At 38.5% G+C, this 15,710-nt stretch overlaps 1 protein-coding gene across 50 annotated transcripts in view; it reads left to right on the top strand.

Moving 5' to 3' along the window:
- The window catches only part of ELAVL2 (ELAV like RNA binding protein 2), an 85,106-nt gene extending 76,585 nt beyond the window's left edge, over positions 1–8,521 (top strand). For 35 of the 50 annotated variants that reach the window (XM_046905833.1, XM_046905831.1, XM_015280739.4 and 32 more), the window contains 3 exons: positions 1,956–2,181; positions 5,319–5,357; positions 5,817–8,521. In XM_046905833.1, the coding sequence (XP_046761789.1) occupies positions 1,956–2,181; positions 5,319–5,357; positions 5,817–6,147 (596 nt within the window). In that variant the 3' untranslated portion in view covers positions 6,148–8,521. The remainder of the gene's footprint in view (positions 1–1,955; positions 2,182–5,318; positions 5,358–5,816) is intronic. The other 15 variants (XM_040656117.2, XM_004949541.5, XM_040656129.2 and 12 more) reach the window with 4 other exon arrangements.
- Positions 8,522–15,710: the final 7,189 nt, after the last annotated feature.

Raw genomic sequence — 15,710 nt, 5'->3', positions numbered from 1 at the left:
TTTGGAGTATTATGAGCCAGCTTGAGTCATTTCCACCCTAAAGGTGCAGGTTTGAAGCTGTTTCATGTCTTGTGATAAATCTACAGCTTCTATCATCTTCATTTCCAAACTTCTATGTGAAAGTAGTCCTCATGCTCCTTATGGCATGGTTGCCTCAGTCACTTGCACTGAGGCATTCAGCAATGCCTTAAAGAACCGCAGAATTATTTAGAGTGGAAAAGACACTGAAAATCACAAAGTCCAGCTGTCAGTATAACAGTAGCAAGCCCACCACTAAACCAAGTTCCTAGGAACCGCATTGACACACCTTTTAAATGTCTTCAGAGATTTATACATGTATAAGTCAAAGTAAGCTCTAGTAGACATGTTACATTCTAGGCTGTGTTTCTAAATGAATGAATGAATGTCAGTGATACTTGTGGTTTACTCTTCAGACTAGGACAGTAACACATCTATACTGTACTTTCATGGTGGCTGAAAATTTTCAAATGGCCTTACTTTGAAAATATTACATGTATGTGTATTGTCTGACAGTTGGCTGAGCTATAGTGGACTGCCCAGACATTTTTTTGCAATTCTCTTAACAGAAATCTCAATATTGAGTACAGAGAAGCAGGAAAATTGAATATTAGATGCAAAGTACTAACTTTAGAAGATGCAGATTTGATGGACATATTTCTAATCTTTGTTCAACAAATAACTGCTTACAGAGTGCTTTTGTATATTATTGCACAGAAAGGGTGGCATTTGATATGTGCCAAAAAGTACATGTGAACTTCTAAAAATGTGTACTGTAATTCTTAGTACTCATACTCATGCTACTGTGAACACGGTGGTTCTCTGGCATAGATTGTTGTTCAAGGTTAAACTTTCTTCAAAGTTGCTAAGGAGGAGAATGGAAGAGAGACTCAGAATGGTGTACATAATAAAGTTGTGACAAAAACTGCTGATGAAAAATGTAAAGTTGAGGCTATGACACTTGCCACTAATGATTTCTTATGCCTGTTCATTGTCACTTTCATTTAAATTATCATTGTTTATGAACAGAATATTTCTTGTAGTTAATACTTTTCTGAGGTGAGTACAAACTTCTAACTTGTCTGGTTATTCATGAGCAGAAATGTAAGAGGCTTATAAATGGATTCAGGAGTGTTAAACTGGCACACAAAGTAGTACTAGGCATAGAAGCTTTAACGGTGGTTGGTGCAGGTATTAACACCTCAATATGTTTATATTCAAGCAACAGAACGAGGTTTTATTTCCCTAAGACTTTCTGTAAATACTTGCTGATCTCCTTGCCCATTATCTTAGACTTGCCTATACCCCTGAAGAGTCTGTGGTCCAAAAAAAAATCAGTTTCCTTCAGAAACATCCCCAACAGAAACATGCTTTATGCCAAAAGGGAGTCTTTCGTTTACAGAAATAAACTTGCCCTATAATTTGTATTACTGCAACCTAGAACACTCTGTATTCCTCTACCATATTTTTCTCCACAGTGAACTTCAAGGCATGCTGCAAGAGAGCGTAAGGCATTTCTTCCTTACATGGAGTACAACACTATATTTATGGGCGTTCTTTAAATCATTTAGATACTACAGAGTAGCACCAACTGAGCAGAGGTTACAGTGCAAATGAGTTCTGCAATTCTGAGTTCACTTCCATCCCTCTAAAATGACTGTTTCAGTGTATACTTTGACTCCTTATGCTGCCTTGACCGTATTCTTCTCTCTGCCTTCCAAGGTTTCTTTCTAAGCAGCTTGCCTTTTTAATTTAAAACAAACCAGAGCAACCCAAAAACAAGCACTGCAACACTTTTCTATAAGTCTTACTTCTACCAGTATGAGATCAGTTCTAGTAAACTAAAAATTCAGCAACTGTTTATATAGCACTTGTTTGACAATATTTGATTCTCTCAACATGCCTCTGAATTTATTAGTTTCCTTCATTGTATGCAGGTATGTCAAGAGGTGTGGGGTTTATCCGATTTGACAAACGTATTGAGGCAGAAGAAGCTATCAAAGGCTTGAACGGCCAGAAGCCTCCAGCTGCCACAGAGCCCATTACTGTGAAGTTTGCTAACAATCCAAGCCAAAAAACCAATCAGGCCATCCTTTCCCAGCTGTACCATTCTCCAAACAGAAGGTATCCAGCACCTCTAGCTCAGCAGGCTCAACGTTTTAGGTAAGTCAGATACTTCTGTTTAACTGAACTGGAAAATGTGTCTTCCCAGGGGCCTCTTGGTTTCCCTGCACTCTTTGATTTCTCCTCTGTCCTCTTTCTGTCCTCTGTGATTTGTAGGAAGGAAACCCATAGAAATGTGGAGTTTCTGCAGTTATGCTCCAAGAATATAGCTGAAAGAGAAAAATGTGTTCCAACCTACTGACAGCAGGAAAGCATCAAGTAAACCTATTTAGAGTTAAAAACAAGATAACATTCTTTTTATCCTAGACAGTCTCTAAAAAGTACAAATAACTTAAGGTTGCTTTTAATTTTGTGCTTTCTTGATTAATTTGAAAGTTGATTCAGTCAACAGTGGCATGGGCAATTGAATTATCTCTTAGCCATGTGGTATGCCACAGCCATCCTTCACTTCCCTATCCCTTGTACTTCTCCCCATTCTGGCTTTCAGATTTTATCCTGGCTTGTTGTCTGAGTGTATGCTACTGTCTTCCCTTATTCCAAACTTCAGATATCTTCATCTGTTTTTTTTGTGGATATATGTTCTGATTATGTGGAAACTAAGGCTTATAGTTCCCTGTGATAATTCAGTGTATTGGAAAGGACAAATGGCAAGAAGAGAGTGAAGCAAAATGCATTATCTTCAGTCCTGAGTATCTTAATGTTTTCAGTGACCTTAGCTTATTCCCAGCCCCTGCCCCAGACCAGGTTACTGGAATGTGCAGTATGTTACTACGCTCCAAGATGTGCTATTGGATTTTTCGATCAGCAAAATCAGCTTCCTGTTTGCTTAGAAAGAAGAGAATGTAGCAGCCTTGAAAAGCCCTGTGTGGGCTGCCCTTGCTTTCAGGTCCTGGTGGTCAGAGCTCATGGGCAGGCTTCTGGCAGAACTTCTAGACTGTTTCCAAAATGTCAGCCTTTGTACCGCAAGTGCCCAACAGCAGTTGGAGGTTGGCCCTGAACAGGGGGGATACCCAGTTGTATTCAGTGTCTGGGGAATGTTCATGTTGCTTCCTAGGGAAGAAGAATGGTGTAATTGCAGTTGCCATCTGCTGCAACATTAGGCATTGAAACTTTAAATTTTTGGTTGTTCACAATTCTCCTTTAATAAACAGTGCATTTTTTTGTGAATGCCCGTTTAAATTCAACAGGAAGTTTTTGCTAAGATGTTGAGTATGAAGTTAATGCTTGTAACAACCATGAGGAGGTGTTGCAATTTGCTCCTCTTAAAAGCATAATTGTAGCAAGTAGTATCAAGTAGGTATGAGGCCTGCAGTGGATGGGAAGGGTGAGTTCTCCCCTTGATGGGTGTGGAAGAAGTAGAAGGTTGAGCTGACGGAGGGCCAACTGGTCAGATGGTGAAAGTAGAATAGCAGACATTAGTTTGTTCTTTCTTCTATCTTCAGGCTTCTGTTTGCCGGAAGAGACAGCCTTGATAAATTTTAAGTGTTGGTAACTGTCAAGGGAGATGTCTTACATGTGGGCTTTGCATATGTGCTGTTGTTGCAGCATTTCAGCTGCTGCTAATGGTGTCGTTCAGATTGCACTGGAAGCTCAGGTCTTCCATGTCTTTCACATGCAAAAAAAAAAAAATCCTGGTTGTTGGAACTTCAGATGTTAGCAGAATGACCTGATGCAGTTGTGCAGTCTTCAGTGAAGTTGATTGAGGCCTGAAAATGTACAAGCAGTGTATACTTAGTAGGGAGGAACAAAAGGGTCACCTAAAATGCTTTTCTTAATAGAAATGTTGGTCTGGGCTTTTGAAAGCAGCTCTATCTATAATTGTTCTTCAGATACTATAGGCTGTGTAACTGAAAGCATCCTTAGAAAGTGTCAGGTGAGTTCCATCTTTCCCAAATCTCTTAAGGCCATCCAGTAACCGATGAAAACAGGTTGACACCATTACTGTATGAAGTCCTCAGCCTCTTGTGCAACGAAGACCTTTAGGTGGTGGTATTTCTGGAGCTCATCTTTCTCTCACCTCCAGATCTTCAGTGAGAGTAGACCTGTGTAATCCACAAGCCTGCTGATTGTTGGCAGGCAGCTTTCTTTTCCCCTTATGCTCTTCTAGGCGGTTAGTGCCTTGCTGTCTTGTACCTAAATCCTTCAAACCCTGTTCACTGCAAAATCAAGATAATCTATAGTTTGACCCTCACTTATCTGCAAGTAAGACCAAACCATTTTTCATTTCCTTTTTTTTGGTGCATGAATTACACAATTACAGCCCTTGACTTTGGATTCCTTATACTACCAGTGATTCTTAAATCTTTAGAGTTCATTACTGGAGAAAAATAACAGTGAGGTGCAGATCTGCAAGATAGCTGTAAGCTAAAAACCGCATCGTGTAAGTCTTCATTCTCTTAATTCTGTGGTGTCCTGGAGGTAACCTTTCAGCAAAAGATGTTCTCTTCACATCTAAGGTTTGCCAGAAATAAACAAGAGCTGTTTTAGTTAATACATTTTTCTTGGAGAAGCAGATTCTGTCTTAGTACTGAAATTATTATAACAGGAGTAGAAGGCGCTGCTTGCTTCAGATATTGGCTAAGTAGCTCCAGAGGGTCTAGAGATGGGACTGCATACTGAGAGAAGATGAAGGAGGAAATAACCTGGAGAAAGTTCACATCCTGTAATGTGTATCTCAGTGTTCTGAAGCAGTTTATTCCATAAAAGAGCAAGAAAATAGTTTTTAAAAAATTACAGGTTTTTTTGGCAATGCATGGTCTAATACTTGCTGGTTTTCCAGAACCTTATGCCTATCTAGATTCTCATGTCAGCGTACCGAGAGAAGTCTCAATGAAGTCTTCATCAGAAACAAATTCATAATCTGGAAGGTTTTGCTGAAGTGCACACACTGCAACTTTATGCTGCTGGTTATTAGTTGACTTAGTGCACCACTACCATACGTTTAGCCTTTCTGAACTGAACTAGCTGAGATTGTGGTTGCTATGTAAGAACATGTGTTTAGTATCACATTAACTGTGTGGTGTCTAGTAAGGTGCTGAAGCTTTTGAATTGGTGTTATTCAAGCTATTAATGAGCACTTTTAGAAAGAGTGCAGAGGAGCTGGTAATAATGTACCAGATTTCCTTGAGACTTTTCCAGGCTTTAATCTTAAGACGGTTCTGCTGACTATTTTTCAGGTTGGACAATCTGCTCAACATGGCTTATGGAGTAAAGAGGTAATAAAGAACCATTCCATTCATAATAACCAATTCATTAAGAGAAAATATTTTGACTATTGTTACTTTTTCAGTAAGACTTATTTTTGCTTGTTGAGACTTCAGCTGAAGTTATTCATTTTGGTGCATTGTGCATGGAAGACAAACCCTTTGTAGTAGTTCCATGTTCCAAGCGATTTAATCCTCTCTGGTGTTATAGCGTGGTTTTCTTTTTTTCTTCCGTGTTACTTATTCCATTTCAGCCAAACCAAACACTGTTCCCACACTTGTGTATTGTCCTGTGCATTGTATTTTGTACAGATGAAAATGGTAAAAATCCCAAATCACTTTACTGTTCCAGCTGATAAGTTCCAGCCACCTGTGAAAAGCCCCCTGTCCTTTCCTCTTTTTGAAACTTCTTTGCTTTTGATTTTTCTTAAAACAACTGCTGTTTTTATTTTGTTTCCCCTCATTCTTCAGTAGGTTTCCCCCCATGACCATTGATGGAATGACCAGTTTGGCTGGAATTAACATCCCTGGACACGCAGGAACTGGATGGTGCATTTTTGTGTACAACTTGGCCCCTGATGCTGACGAGAGTATCCTCTGGCAGATGTTTGGACCCTTCGGAGCAGTAACCAATGTGAAGGTCATCCGTGACTTTAACACCAATAAGTGCAAAGGCTTTGGGTTTGTGACTATGACAAACTATGACGAGGCAGCTATGGCCATAGCTAGCCTGAATGGATACCGCCTTGGGGACAGAGTACTGCAGGTCTCCTTTAAAACAAACAAAACGCACAAAGCCTGACAAGTTATTCTCAGTGCATTAACATTTGAAATCTATACAACAAAGGCAATTTATGAGAAGCTTTCTGCTAGTAAATGCCTTTGTTGTATATCGGTGTGGATATGGGGATAAAATGACTACTTAGCATCCTAAGAATATGTGAGATTTTTTTATTGCTACTATTTGAATTAGAACTTCTTGAATACCTTTTGTGTTTGAATATTGAAAAGAGGTACAGGGTTTTTACCTGTCACAGTGCATTCTATTGCCTTCTTTGAAGAAGGTTGACCTTTTAAAATGTTTCAGCTAAGGAAGAATTTTTGTGTTTGGTTTTTTTTTTATTACATGATTGCCATTAACCTATGAGTAAATATTTGAGGCTTTGTGTTAGACTATTTAAGTTTGTTTTATAATATCGCAATCCGCCTTGTGTTTAATTTACAATTTGATGAGTTGCTGTTGTTGTTGAGAAGCATTTGAAGTTTACATCTTATTTATAAAGTTATACGCAGTATTTATTTTCTAGTTAGTGTTTGGGTTGGGGAAGGGGAACACATTATAGAAGCTTATTGTAGGAATACTGGAGAACTTTTCGTAAAGCAGTACCTTGCCAAAGAGATAAGAGCCTCTTTGATGTGGGTTTAAAAAAAAAATCATCTATTTTTATAAAAAATAAAAATAAAAAAAATTTGGAGAAACTTTTTACTGGTCCTGGGACAAATATTTTGACTTGAATACTTTGAGAAATCTCTTCATATGACACCTTGTGAGCTTTTAAAACTTACCAGGAAATTTACAGTTGTTGGGGGAAAATTTAGAAAGATTTATGATGTAGAAATAAATTTGAGACATTTCTATTAATAAGTAGAGTTGATGGGATGCACTGTTGGTTTCATTTTTGTAATCATCAGTGGAGTTTTTGATCATCCTGGTTATATAAGTGGCTCACATAAACTTGTGATTTTGAAACAAGAGAAAACTGAAAAAAAAAAATCTATATAAGAGCAAACAGGAAACTTAAATACTTATGAGACGGGGGAAAAAAAAATCTGTTCTTCCTAAAGAATTCCCTTCAGATAGAGCTCATGGTGTTTAGTGATGTACTCGCTATTGTTTGAAGAGTTGTTTTGTCTTAGGAAAAGACATTGTGCATGGTTTGCACAGCAGTTGGGTATGTTTGGAGGTATTTTGAAAGTTATGTTCAAGGCTAACACCTGAGCTTTGTGTATTGTAAATAAGACCTTGAGTTATGAACCTTTCAGCTAATTTTGATTTTTGTTTATTTTTCAACTTACATGCCAAGTGATGGTCAATTCTGAATGTTTTTGTATGAGTTTTTTCTTTGTAAATGGCATTAACATTGTTACTTGAGGTCTGCTTATTCATTTTTGTTGTCCTGAGGACTTGAATTTACAGTGCATCAGATCTGTTGCTATTTTTGTCTGTAGATAGTCTAGCTTCCGCTGTTTATAGTGATGCTACATTTTGGGTTATAAATATGTTTGTGGTTAAAAACGAGTATAATCATAAGTTTTGAACAAATTTCCTTACATTTTTCATACAAAACCCATGAATACCTGTATGCTACTGAAATTTAACTTTGTATAATGCTTAAATCACTATTTGGGGACATAGAAAGTCTTTACCATGTATTGAAGAAATTAAAGAATTACAGAATATTTTCTGATTAGCATCTAGCTTATATTAAATTTTTGAGGAGGAAAAAAAAAAGCTGAGGGTTTTGATGCCTTCGCCAGGATGCACTGACAACTATATAGTTACGTCCTGCTTTTTGTATAAACTGAGATGCTCATACGCTTCCCCTTAGAAAAAAGCGATGTTCTATGCATAAACATAGTTGTACACTATCTTTGCAGTTGCGTTTGGTTCTTATTCTTTTAAACTGTAGTTATAAATTTTTCAGTATAGTACAGTACATATACTGTGAAGCGCGTGCTAAAGTGAATAAGCGAGTTTTCATGCTGACCCACTCAATGCTATTCGAAAATCAATTGGCTTCCTGTGCACTTTCTCATTCTTAGGTGCATTTAGATTGTTAAAGCTCTTCTGCGTTAAATTGTATATACTGTAGGAAACACAATCTTCCCAATATAGGGAAAACAGTAGCAACATGCTTCTTTCCTTATACTACTCTAGCAAACAACGGCATTGATGAGAAGGCATGTAAATTGGGCTTCACTTTACAGTGTTATCAGAGCACTTAGTAAAATGTAAGGTTGGTATTTATTTGAAGATGTATAGTTAATTCACATCTGTTGGAATAGAAAATATATTCTGTTGAGTATTTAAAGAGGTTGTACATGTTTTCTTTTGTGTTTGGATTCTTTGTACTTTTTCATGTTCAGTACATCAATAAACAAAGTTGAAGGGAAAACAGTCTCACGAGCACGTCTTATTGTGTTGTCTGCCTTCATGGGTGAGCAACCTGAGCGGAAGGTGTTTGCAAAGCTTGTTTTAGCTTAGCTTGGGTTGCCAGTTACCTACAAGCAGGCGGTGCAGTGGAGCTCCATACCAGTTCCATTATGTTAGGATTCATGTCCAGTGTTTTCAGTTTGGCATTGAATGGACCATTCAATACTGGGGCAGGTATAATATGAGGGTTATTAAATGCATTGCATGACAGATGAATTTACTGTATGTCTAGTCGCCTGCTATCCAGCATAGCTAAACTACTGCTCTCTTGTGTTGGGAAAGTACAAAGAAGGGAGAAGGATTTACTCTTCATTGCAGTGTTCTTTAGCTGTTTGATTACTGAATTTTCACCATTCATTCTTTGAATACATGGCTAGTTGATATCCAGTTACCTCATTCTTTCACCTTCTCAGCACTTGAAGGATGCTTAAATTTATTATTAACTTTAAAGTATACATATATTCCTAAATTCACTGACATTTCTCAAACAAATGAGAATGAATTTTCCCCAGTGATAATAAAACTCCAATAGTGGCATATGCAGTATGTAGCTTATTCTTAAGTTTTCTTTCACTCTTTTTTTACATCTCTAATGTGAGGGTGTTTGGATTGATAACTGTGTGGTATATGTTGCACTATGGAGCATCTCCCATCAATGCAGTGCATTGGAGTCAAGTTTATGTAGAAGATTTGCTCATAAGTGTGAGGGACAGATCCCTCAAGATGTCTTTTAGTAATAACTGTTATTAACAAGCTATATTTACATACAGTAAGCGTGCTGGTGACTTCATACAGTTACGTGCTTTGGTAGTTGGAGCACTGAAGTGGTTCCAGTTACGGGGCTTGGCAACAACTGAGTGGCTGTATGTGGATTTAATATTCCAGCAGAGACTTTGTTCAGCCTGCACACTTCTACAGAAGGGTGGTTTTAGTTCTTAGCTCAAACCAGCGTGAGTAGCTGTCCTTGGTTGAATTGTTATGTGGAAATAACAATTCGTAATTTCCTTCAGTTTAAAATGAAAACAACTTACATTTTGAAGGTTAGCTGCAGGTAAACAGGCTATTAGTAAGCAACACAAAAAACTACCAGCTGTAAATGCGAATGTCCAGAAGAATGTTCAGTTGATTGTTGGGCACCTTGGGTTAGTCAGAGCTGGTGAATAAGGGATCCTGGTGGAATTTCTTACAGAAGGAGTATTTTTCTCACCATATTTAAATTTTAAGGTGAAGCTATGGAAGAAAATGAGAAATCCATTCATGAGGATGTGGTGATATAGTATTGTAATTAATTATCTGATAAGAGTTCCAGGAACCTGCCCTGAAGTTCAGGGATAAACAGTGGCAGATGAGACAAGCAGGAAACATGACCCTAGCAGAGGGGAGAAATGTGACCTGAGGACATGTGGTAGCATGGGGACTCGTGGAAGGGTATGTCACAGCAGAAGCATGCTTGAGGCCTGTTTGTTCTTTTCTGCACCAGATGTGTGCAATGAAACCAGTTGTGGCAGATCAGCTTCCCACCTGCATCTAAAAAGGCCTTCTTTTGACAAGGGAACCTTTTCCCACTATGAAGAGGGAACATGCTTTTTTGAGTGGTCAGCTGTCTGTTGGCATTGGTCATGCTCATGGTATGGATGACAGACACCCAGTGGCCATGCAGTATTAGTCTGTCTAGCTGTACTGTTGGGCAGACCTGACAGATGTTTAAAAATCTGCATTTTGCTGCATCATCACTTAACACACTGCTGGTGGTTTACTATATGGGTAGGAATGGTGACTTAAGCTAAAAAGATTTTGAATAGCAAGAATTAGATGTTAGTTCCTGACAAAATTTTGTAGCTGCTTCAAAGGCTACAGAATATGGGGTGGTTTTTTTTTTTTGTACATCTGCTGGAGAAATGAAGGCAGTTTAAATCATTCCATTATGCACAAAATAGCCTGGAATTGGAGGCTATGGTCTTGTAACTTCTGTTGACCCAGTGTTGCAGCTTTTATGTATGCTTGTTCTTTTCAGTTGGGGCGCCTAGAATTTGGAATTTCAGTGTGTGGATGTTAAAAGCAAGAATGATCCTATTCGTTTTTGGCACTGAAAAAATGTACTGACTAAGCTTTGCAGTAGATGGCGTCTTTCTAAAAGCAGCACTGCACTGATGACTAATGTTTCGGGCCAGCAGGTGTTGTTAACATATAGAAGGTCATCAGAGCAAAGCGGCTTGAAACAAAGCTGGAGGTGGTTTGAGGTCTTTTGAGGGGAGAAGATGGAATAGGGAATCTAATAACATGTAAGAAGAGTCTATTGAGAGGGGAAGTGCAGCCTGGATCTGAAAGGCTTGACTTCTGTTTTGAGACATTAATAGAAGCACGGAAGACTTTATTCTTGGAGGACCCTGCTTTAAAAACCAGGCAATACTGCAGAAAGTTCATATGAAGTGCTCTGTTATGTACAATGTAGTGTGATTTCTGTGCATGAGTTGATGTCAGTGTTTCTTGCGACCCTGTAGTACTGCAAGGAAAGCTGCTAGAAGTGCTCTCACAGTGTAGATTATAAATGTTGTATGCTTTACAAAGACACCAGCAAAGCCACTTTTTTAATTTGAGGCGATTTTTACTGTTAAATTATCCTCATTTAGGCAGTAGACCCTCACAAAATTTGCTTTGAGTGCAGTGATTTAGTTTTCTAATGCTCTGCTGATAGGAACTTTTGCAGGTCATCCAGCTGCTGATACACAAGGATTACTTACCAATATCTCTGGAAGACAACAGCCTTAAAGAGCTACGTAGCCCTGAAAATCAGTTCCTCATGTTTTTATGCCCACCTGTCTGACAAGTCTGGTGTTATCTTTTAGAGATGCAGTATATTTCCTAGCAGCCTGTTCTCTCAGAAGCAAGGGGATTAGTCAAGGTGAAATGTTTTTTTTTCCCTGCTGCTGTCTGTCCTTTGTGTAGTGGCAGACTTTATTTTTTGTTATTGGTGTTAGTGATGGTACTGCTATGATAAAATAAACAGTACCATTCTGTCTTCCACTTCAGTCTGCCTGTCTTCTATGTTAGATAGTTGACATTTTATGAGGAATTTACTCCAAAGACTTTACGTTCAGTCATTTTCTGTCTTGAACTTATGTGCTGCATATACATTGCAAACAGCTGCAGTATCTATACTTATTACCAAAAACCAAAATGTTGCAGATCTGAATTTTGATTCACTGTTTTTGAAATAAACGTAGGCAGAGGATTGCTTACACATGAAACAGTGGCTGGAAATACTGATGGTGGACTTTCTTTAATCCTTTGTATAAACAAATGATTCTCTAAAGTGATTTCAGGCTTCAAATTCATGTTCATGGTGCTATTGCTCAATAGCCACAAGACAGATTGTGGTATCTTGAAGCCCTGAGACTACATCCCAACCAGTGTGCTTGTAATATGTTCCATCAGGTGTTAATTGTCTTCTTTGGAATCATTACATTGATTACAAATAAACTGAAATATAACTTTATTCTCTAGTCTGTCTGACATGGCATGTTCTGTGCTCTGTGATTCTTGTTTCTCCTGGGCCTTATGATTGCCTGTGTTCCTTTTCTATCCCTTAAAGTCTCTTGTACTCTCCATTTTTGTTTTTAACTGTTTCTCCTATTTCATACCAGAAGTCTGATCAGATCAGATGAGTGGAGATGGAAAGCTAACAAGTGTTTTCTCCTGCCTCTCTGATCTCTCAATAATTAACTTATTTGTTGTGCATCCAAGTCATTCAAATAGAGATTTATACAAGTAACAAAGGAAAAGCATAAGAACAAGAATTTGGCTGTGTTTTACAGGCCTCAGAGAAGACAAAGGGCGAGCTTAATCTTCAAATTAGTTTCACTCGGTTTCCCAAACAGGATTTACATAATCTGATCCATAGCTGAGTAATAACCTATCCATAGCTGAGTAACAACCTATTTCCAAGTGAGAGCTCATTCCTGGGTGCTGCTGGCTACTCTCTTAATAGATAACTGTGTTCCACCTTCTTGATGGCTGAACAATGTGTTGTAACAATTGCCATACATCTTGAAGGTAATGAATAAATTCCTATTTCATCATCACAGAACACCTGAGGAAAGCAAGAGGCAAAACTCAAAAAGGTTACATCTTGCTTAAAAAGGAGAGTTGAGGCATTGAAGTCTGTTGTGCTTAAAGCTTGATGAGAATTCTTCTCTTCCAAAAATTATTCTTTCTTTGTCTCTTTCTTGTTCAGTTGCTACAACCAGGATAGCTTTACTAGAAGAGGAGAAGCAGAATTAAGATATGAAAACTAAAATCAAAGAGAAGCCTGTATTAAAGCTTTAAAACTGTGGCAATGCTGAATACTGTAGGTCCTGACAGTTGGTAATGTGCTTCTGTGTTCCTCATGCTTCACAGAGATTTCAGATGAAAAGTGAACTAAAAAACTGGAATTGAATTTCTAACTAAATGGTTTTTAAATGAAATTTCTAATAAAATTTCTAATGAAATAGAAGTGAAATTCCTCCTGGGTTTGCTAAATTGTCACCTCTGAGGTGTGGTGTATTTCTTGGGGAGTTCACCTGATCATATTAAATCTGTAGAGACCGAGAGACCCCAGTTTAAAAACTGTGCAAAATCAAATTCCTTAGCTATTACCCAAAAAAGTAAGAGATGTGAGCAAGTGATGACCAAATTTCCTTCCTCGTGAATTTGGGGTGATTATTGTATGTGTCAAAATAGCTGTATGTTTTCTTTTCCACACAGATGTTTCTCATTGGCAGGAGCTCTAGAGGACTGTCTCTCTAGGACAGTGATGGAAGTCCTACCTAGAATATAAAGGCAAGGTTAGAATTCTTGGGGAAAAAGAGTTGGTATCTCTGACCACTTTATTTCCTGATGGTGCTACTGCAAAGCCTTTCTCTTGTGTTTTAGGGCTAGCAGGTACTCTATTCCATTGAAGTAGATCAATTCTTTGCAATATTCCAGGTGGGAATATTTTCTTTCTAATAAGGAATGGACTAAGGCTGAGATCATCTTAAAGCATTGTCTGGTCCTTAATCTTTTATTTTTGTAGACTTTGACTATGAAGCAAGCCTTGCAAGATCTAATGCAAGGAATAGACATAGCATAAGATTCTGAGGGGGATTTTGTCAAGGCATTATGTGATGAGTTTTCCTCCATTCTGTTACAGTTTTATTATTACTGTTACTGGTATTCCACATCATAACATCATGTAGTGCACTGGGAGTTAAAGAGTTAATGCCCCAGTTCCAGGCACCTGTCCAGAAGAGAACAGCTAGGTATCCCAAAAGGCTTTGTGTTCATAGAAAAAATAGAACCCTTGGCAAGGTCACAAGACCTTCTTTTTCAACTCTCCTCCCTGCTGCTCGACCCGACTGCATGTCTCACCTCAGCATTATGGTGAGGCCTTTCCACCTTCCAGACACTCTCATTATGTTTGATTTATTAGCTTCAATTCTAATTATATTGCATTGTAGTGTGTTATCTTGCATTCTGATCCCATATTTAGTAAATTAGTTGGTTTCTCCTCAGACTGTTGTCACTGTTTTTAATTATTTTTGGGTCCCCTCTTTCTCCTTTCTGGAGGTGTGGATCTGTGGTTCCCTCCACCCCGCCACTCAGAACCGGGCCGAACCAGCCCGTAAACTGCCAACACATCCAGAGGAGGTCACCAGAGTGCCAGTAACTAATGGGATGGAACAAGCAACTGAGCCTGGTTGTAGGAGTAAAAGAGCCTATTTAACTAAACGGAATGTATTCCGGCTTCTGCAGGTCACCCAGGCTGTGGGGGAGAGACAGTCTGATGGAGGCATCCAAAGTGAATGTCCCATCAGACTTGCTGATGTTCTTTCAGTGAATGAACCCAACTGTATATCAGACCTACATCATGACGGCACATTGATACTCTCATATCTCTGCTTGAGTAACTTTAGGCTGAGAATATCAACTGGGATATACCTGTTTTAATTCTGTCTGTCTGCTCTGGTTCAGGCTCCTTTGCCTAACAGTCAGGAATTGTCACATTCACTTTAAATGGCACTTCACTTCGAAGGTTGTAAAGATTCTGTTTCTCATTATTACCACTTAAATGCCTTCAGATATTGGCAAATCTTAGCATTCTGGACATCTACATCTAGGCAGCTGCTTACCTGCTGAGCTTGTCAGATCTCTGAGCACTGATAAACCAGCGAAGTTGGTTTAGGGGAGGTGTGTACTTCTTGCACCTCAGCTGTAGCTGGCTGTGTATTGTTGCTTCCAGCTTCAACCTGATGCTTTGTGCAGAATGCATGATGGAAGAAACATTGCTTCAAATTCAGATTTTTTACTACATCAGTATTATGTCTATGAAGCTTTCAGGATCCAGTGCAAAGAGGTGAGTGGAAAGGTACGGAAGTAGCATTTTATGTTGAATAGCTGATATGTTTTCTGTCCTTTTGGCTGTGTTCTTCCCTATTGTGTGGACTGAAATGCAGCATTCAGCTTGAGTCTGTGTTCCTAATGGCTTTATCTTAACATTACAAGAATCTCCTACTTCGTGTATTAAGATCATACATTCCCACTACTCCATATTAATTTATGGAAGAAATCAGTGCTCTGGAACTACAGCAGTGTCAGTAGATTTGCAAAACAAAAAATCTCCCCAGGCATGATGAAGTAATGTTCAGGAAGGAATGAGAGCTACCTTTATGTGTAAATACTAACTCATTTTTTCCTTTATTTTAGGTTGCATGTGCTTTTTCAATTCCTGCGAGATGTATAAGTATAGCTGACAAAATGCATCTGTTCTAGGTGCTGGTAGAGAGAAAATTCCAGAAAAGATGATCCAGCTCATGTCATTGATTGCTGAGATTGGAAGAGGCTTTCTTAAATAAAGGAAAGCTCATCTGGATTTCTGTGTCAGAGGAGGTCTTTACAGGTGAGAAAAGTTGTTCATAACTTTAGCATCACAATTTACTGTGCATTTAAGCACAATCTTCTCTTTACTCCAGAGCTGAAAGATTTGAGAGGAGTGTAGGACCAGGAACCCAAGAGATTTCAAGTATCAAACACTGCACTGAACTTTTTGCATGTTCAGCTTCCAGAGGCAGAGTTCCCTCAAGACATAGGCAGATTAATCCCAAACCTTTTGCATGTGACAACGTTTATAT

Source organism: Gallus gallus, chromosome Z (genome assembly GCF_016699485.2).
Source record: "Gallus gallus isolate bGalGal1 chromosome Z, bGalGal1.mat.broiler.GRCg7b, whole genome shotgun sequence".
Taxonomy (NCBI): Eukaryota; Metazoa; Chordata; class Aves; order Galliformes; family Phasianidae; genus Gallus; species Gallus gallus.
Note: the sequence above shows the minus strand (reverse complement) of the source record. Positions and strands in the feature narration are given on the sequence as shown.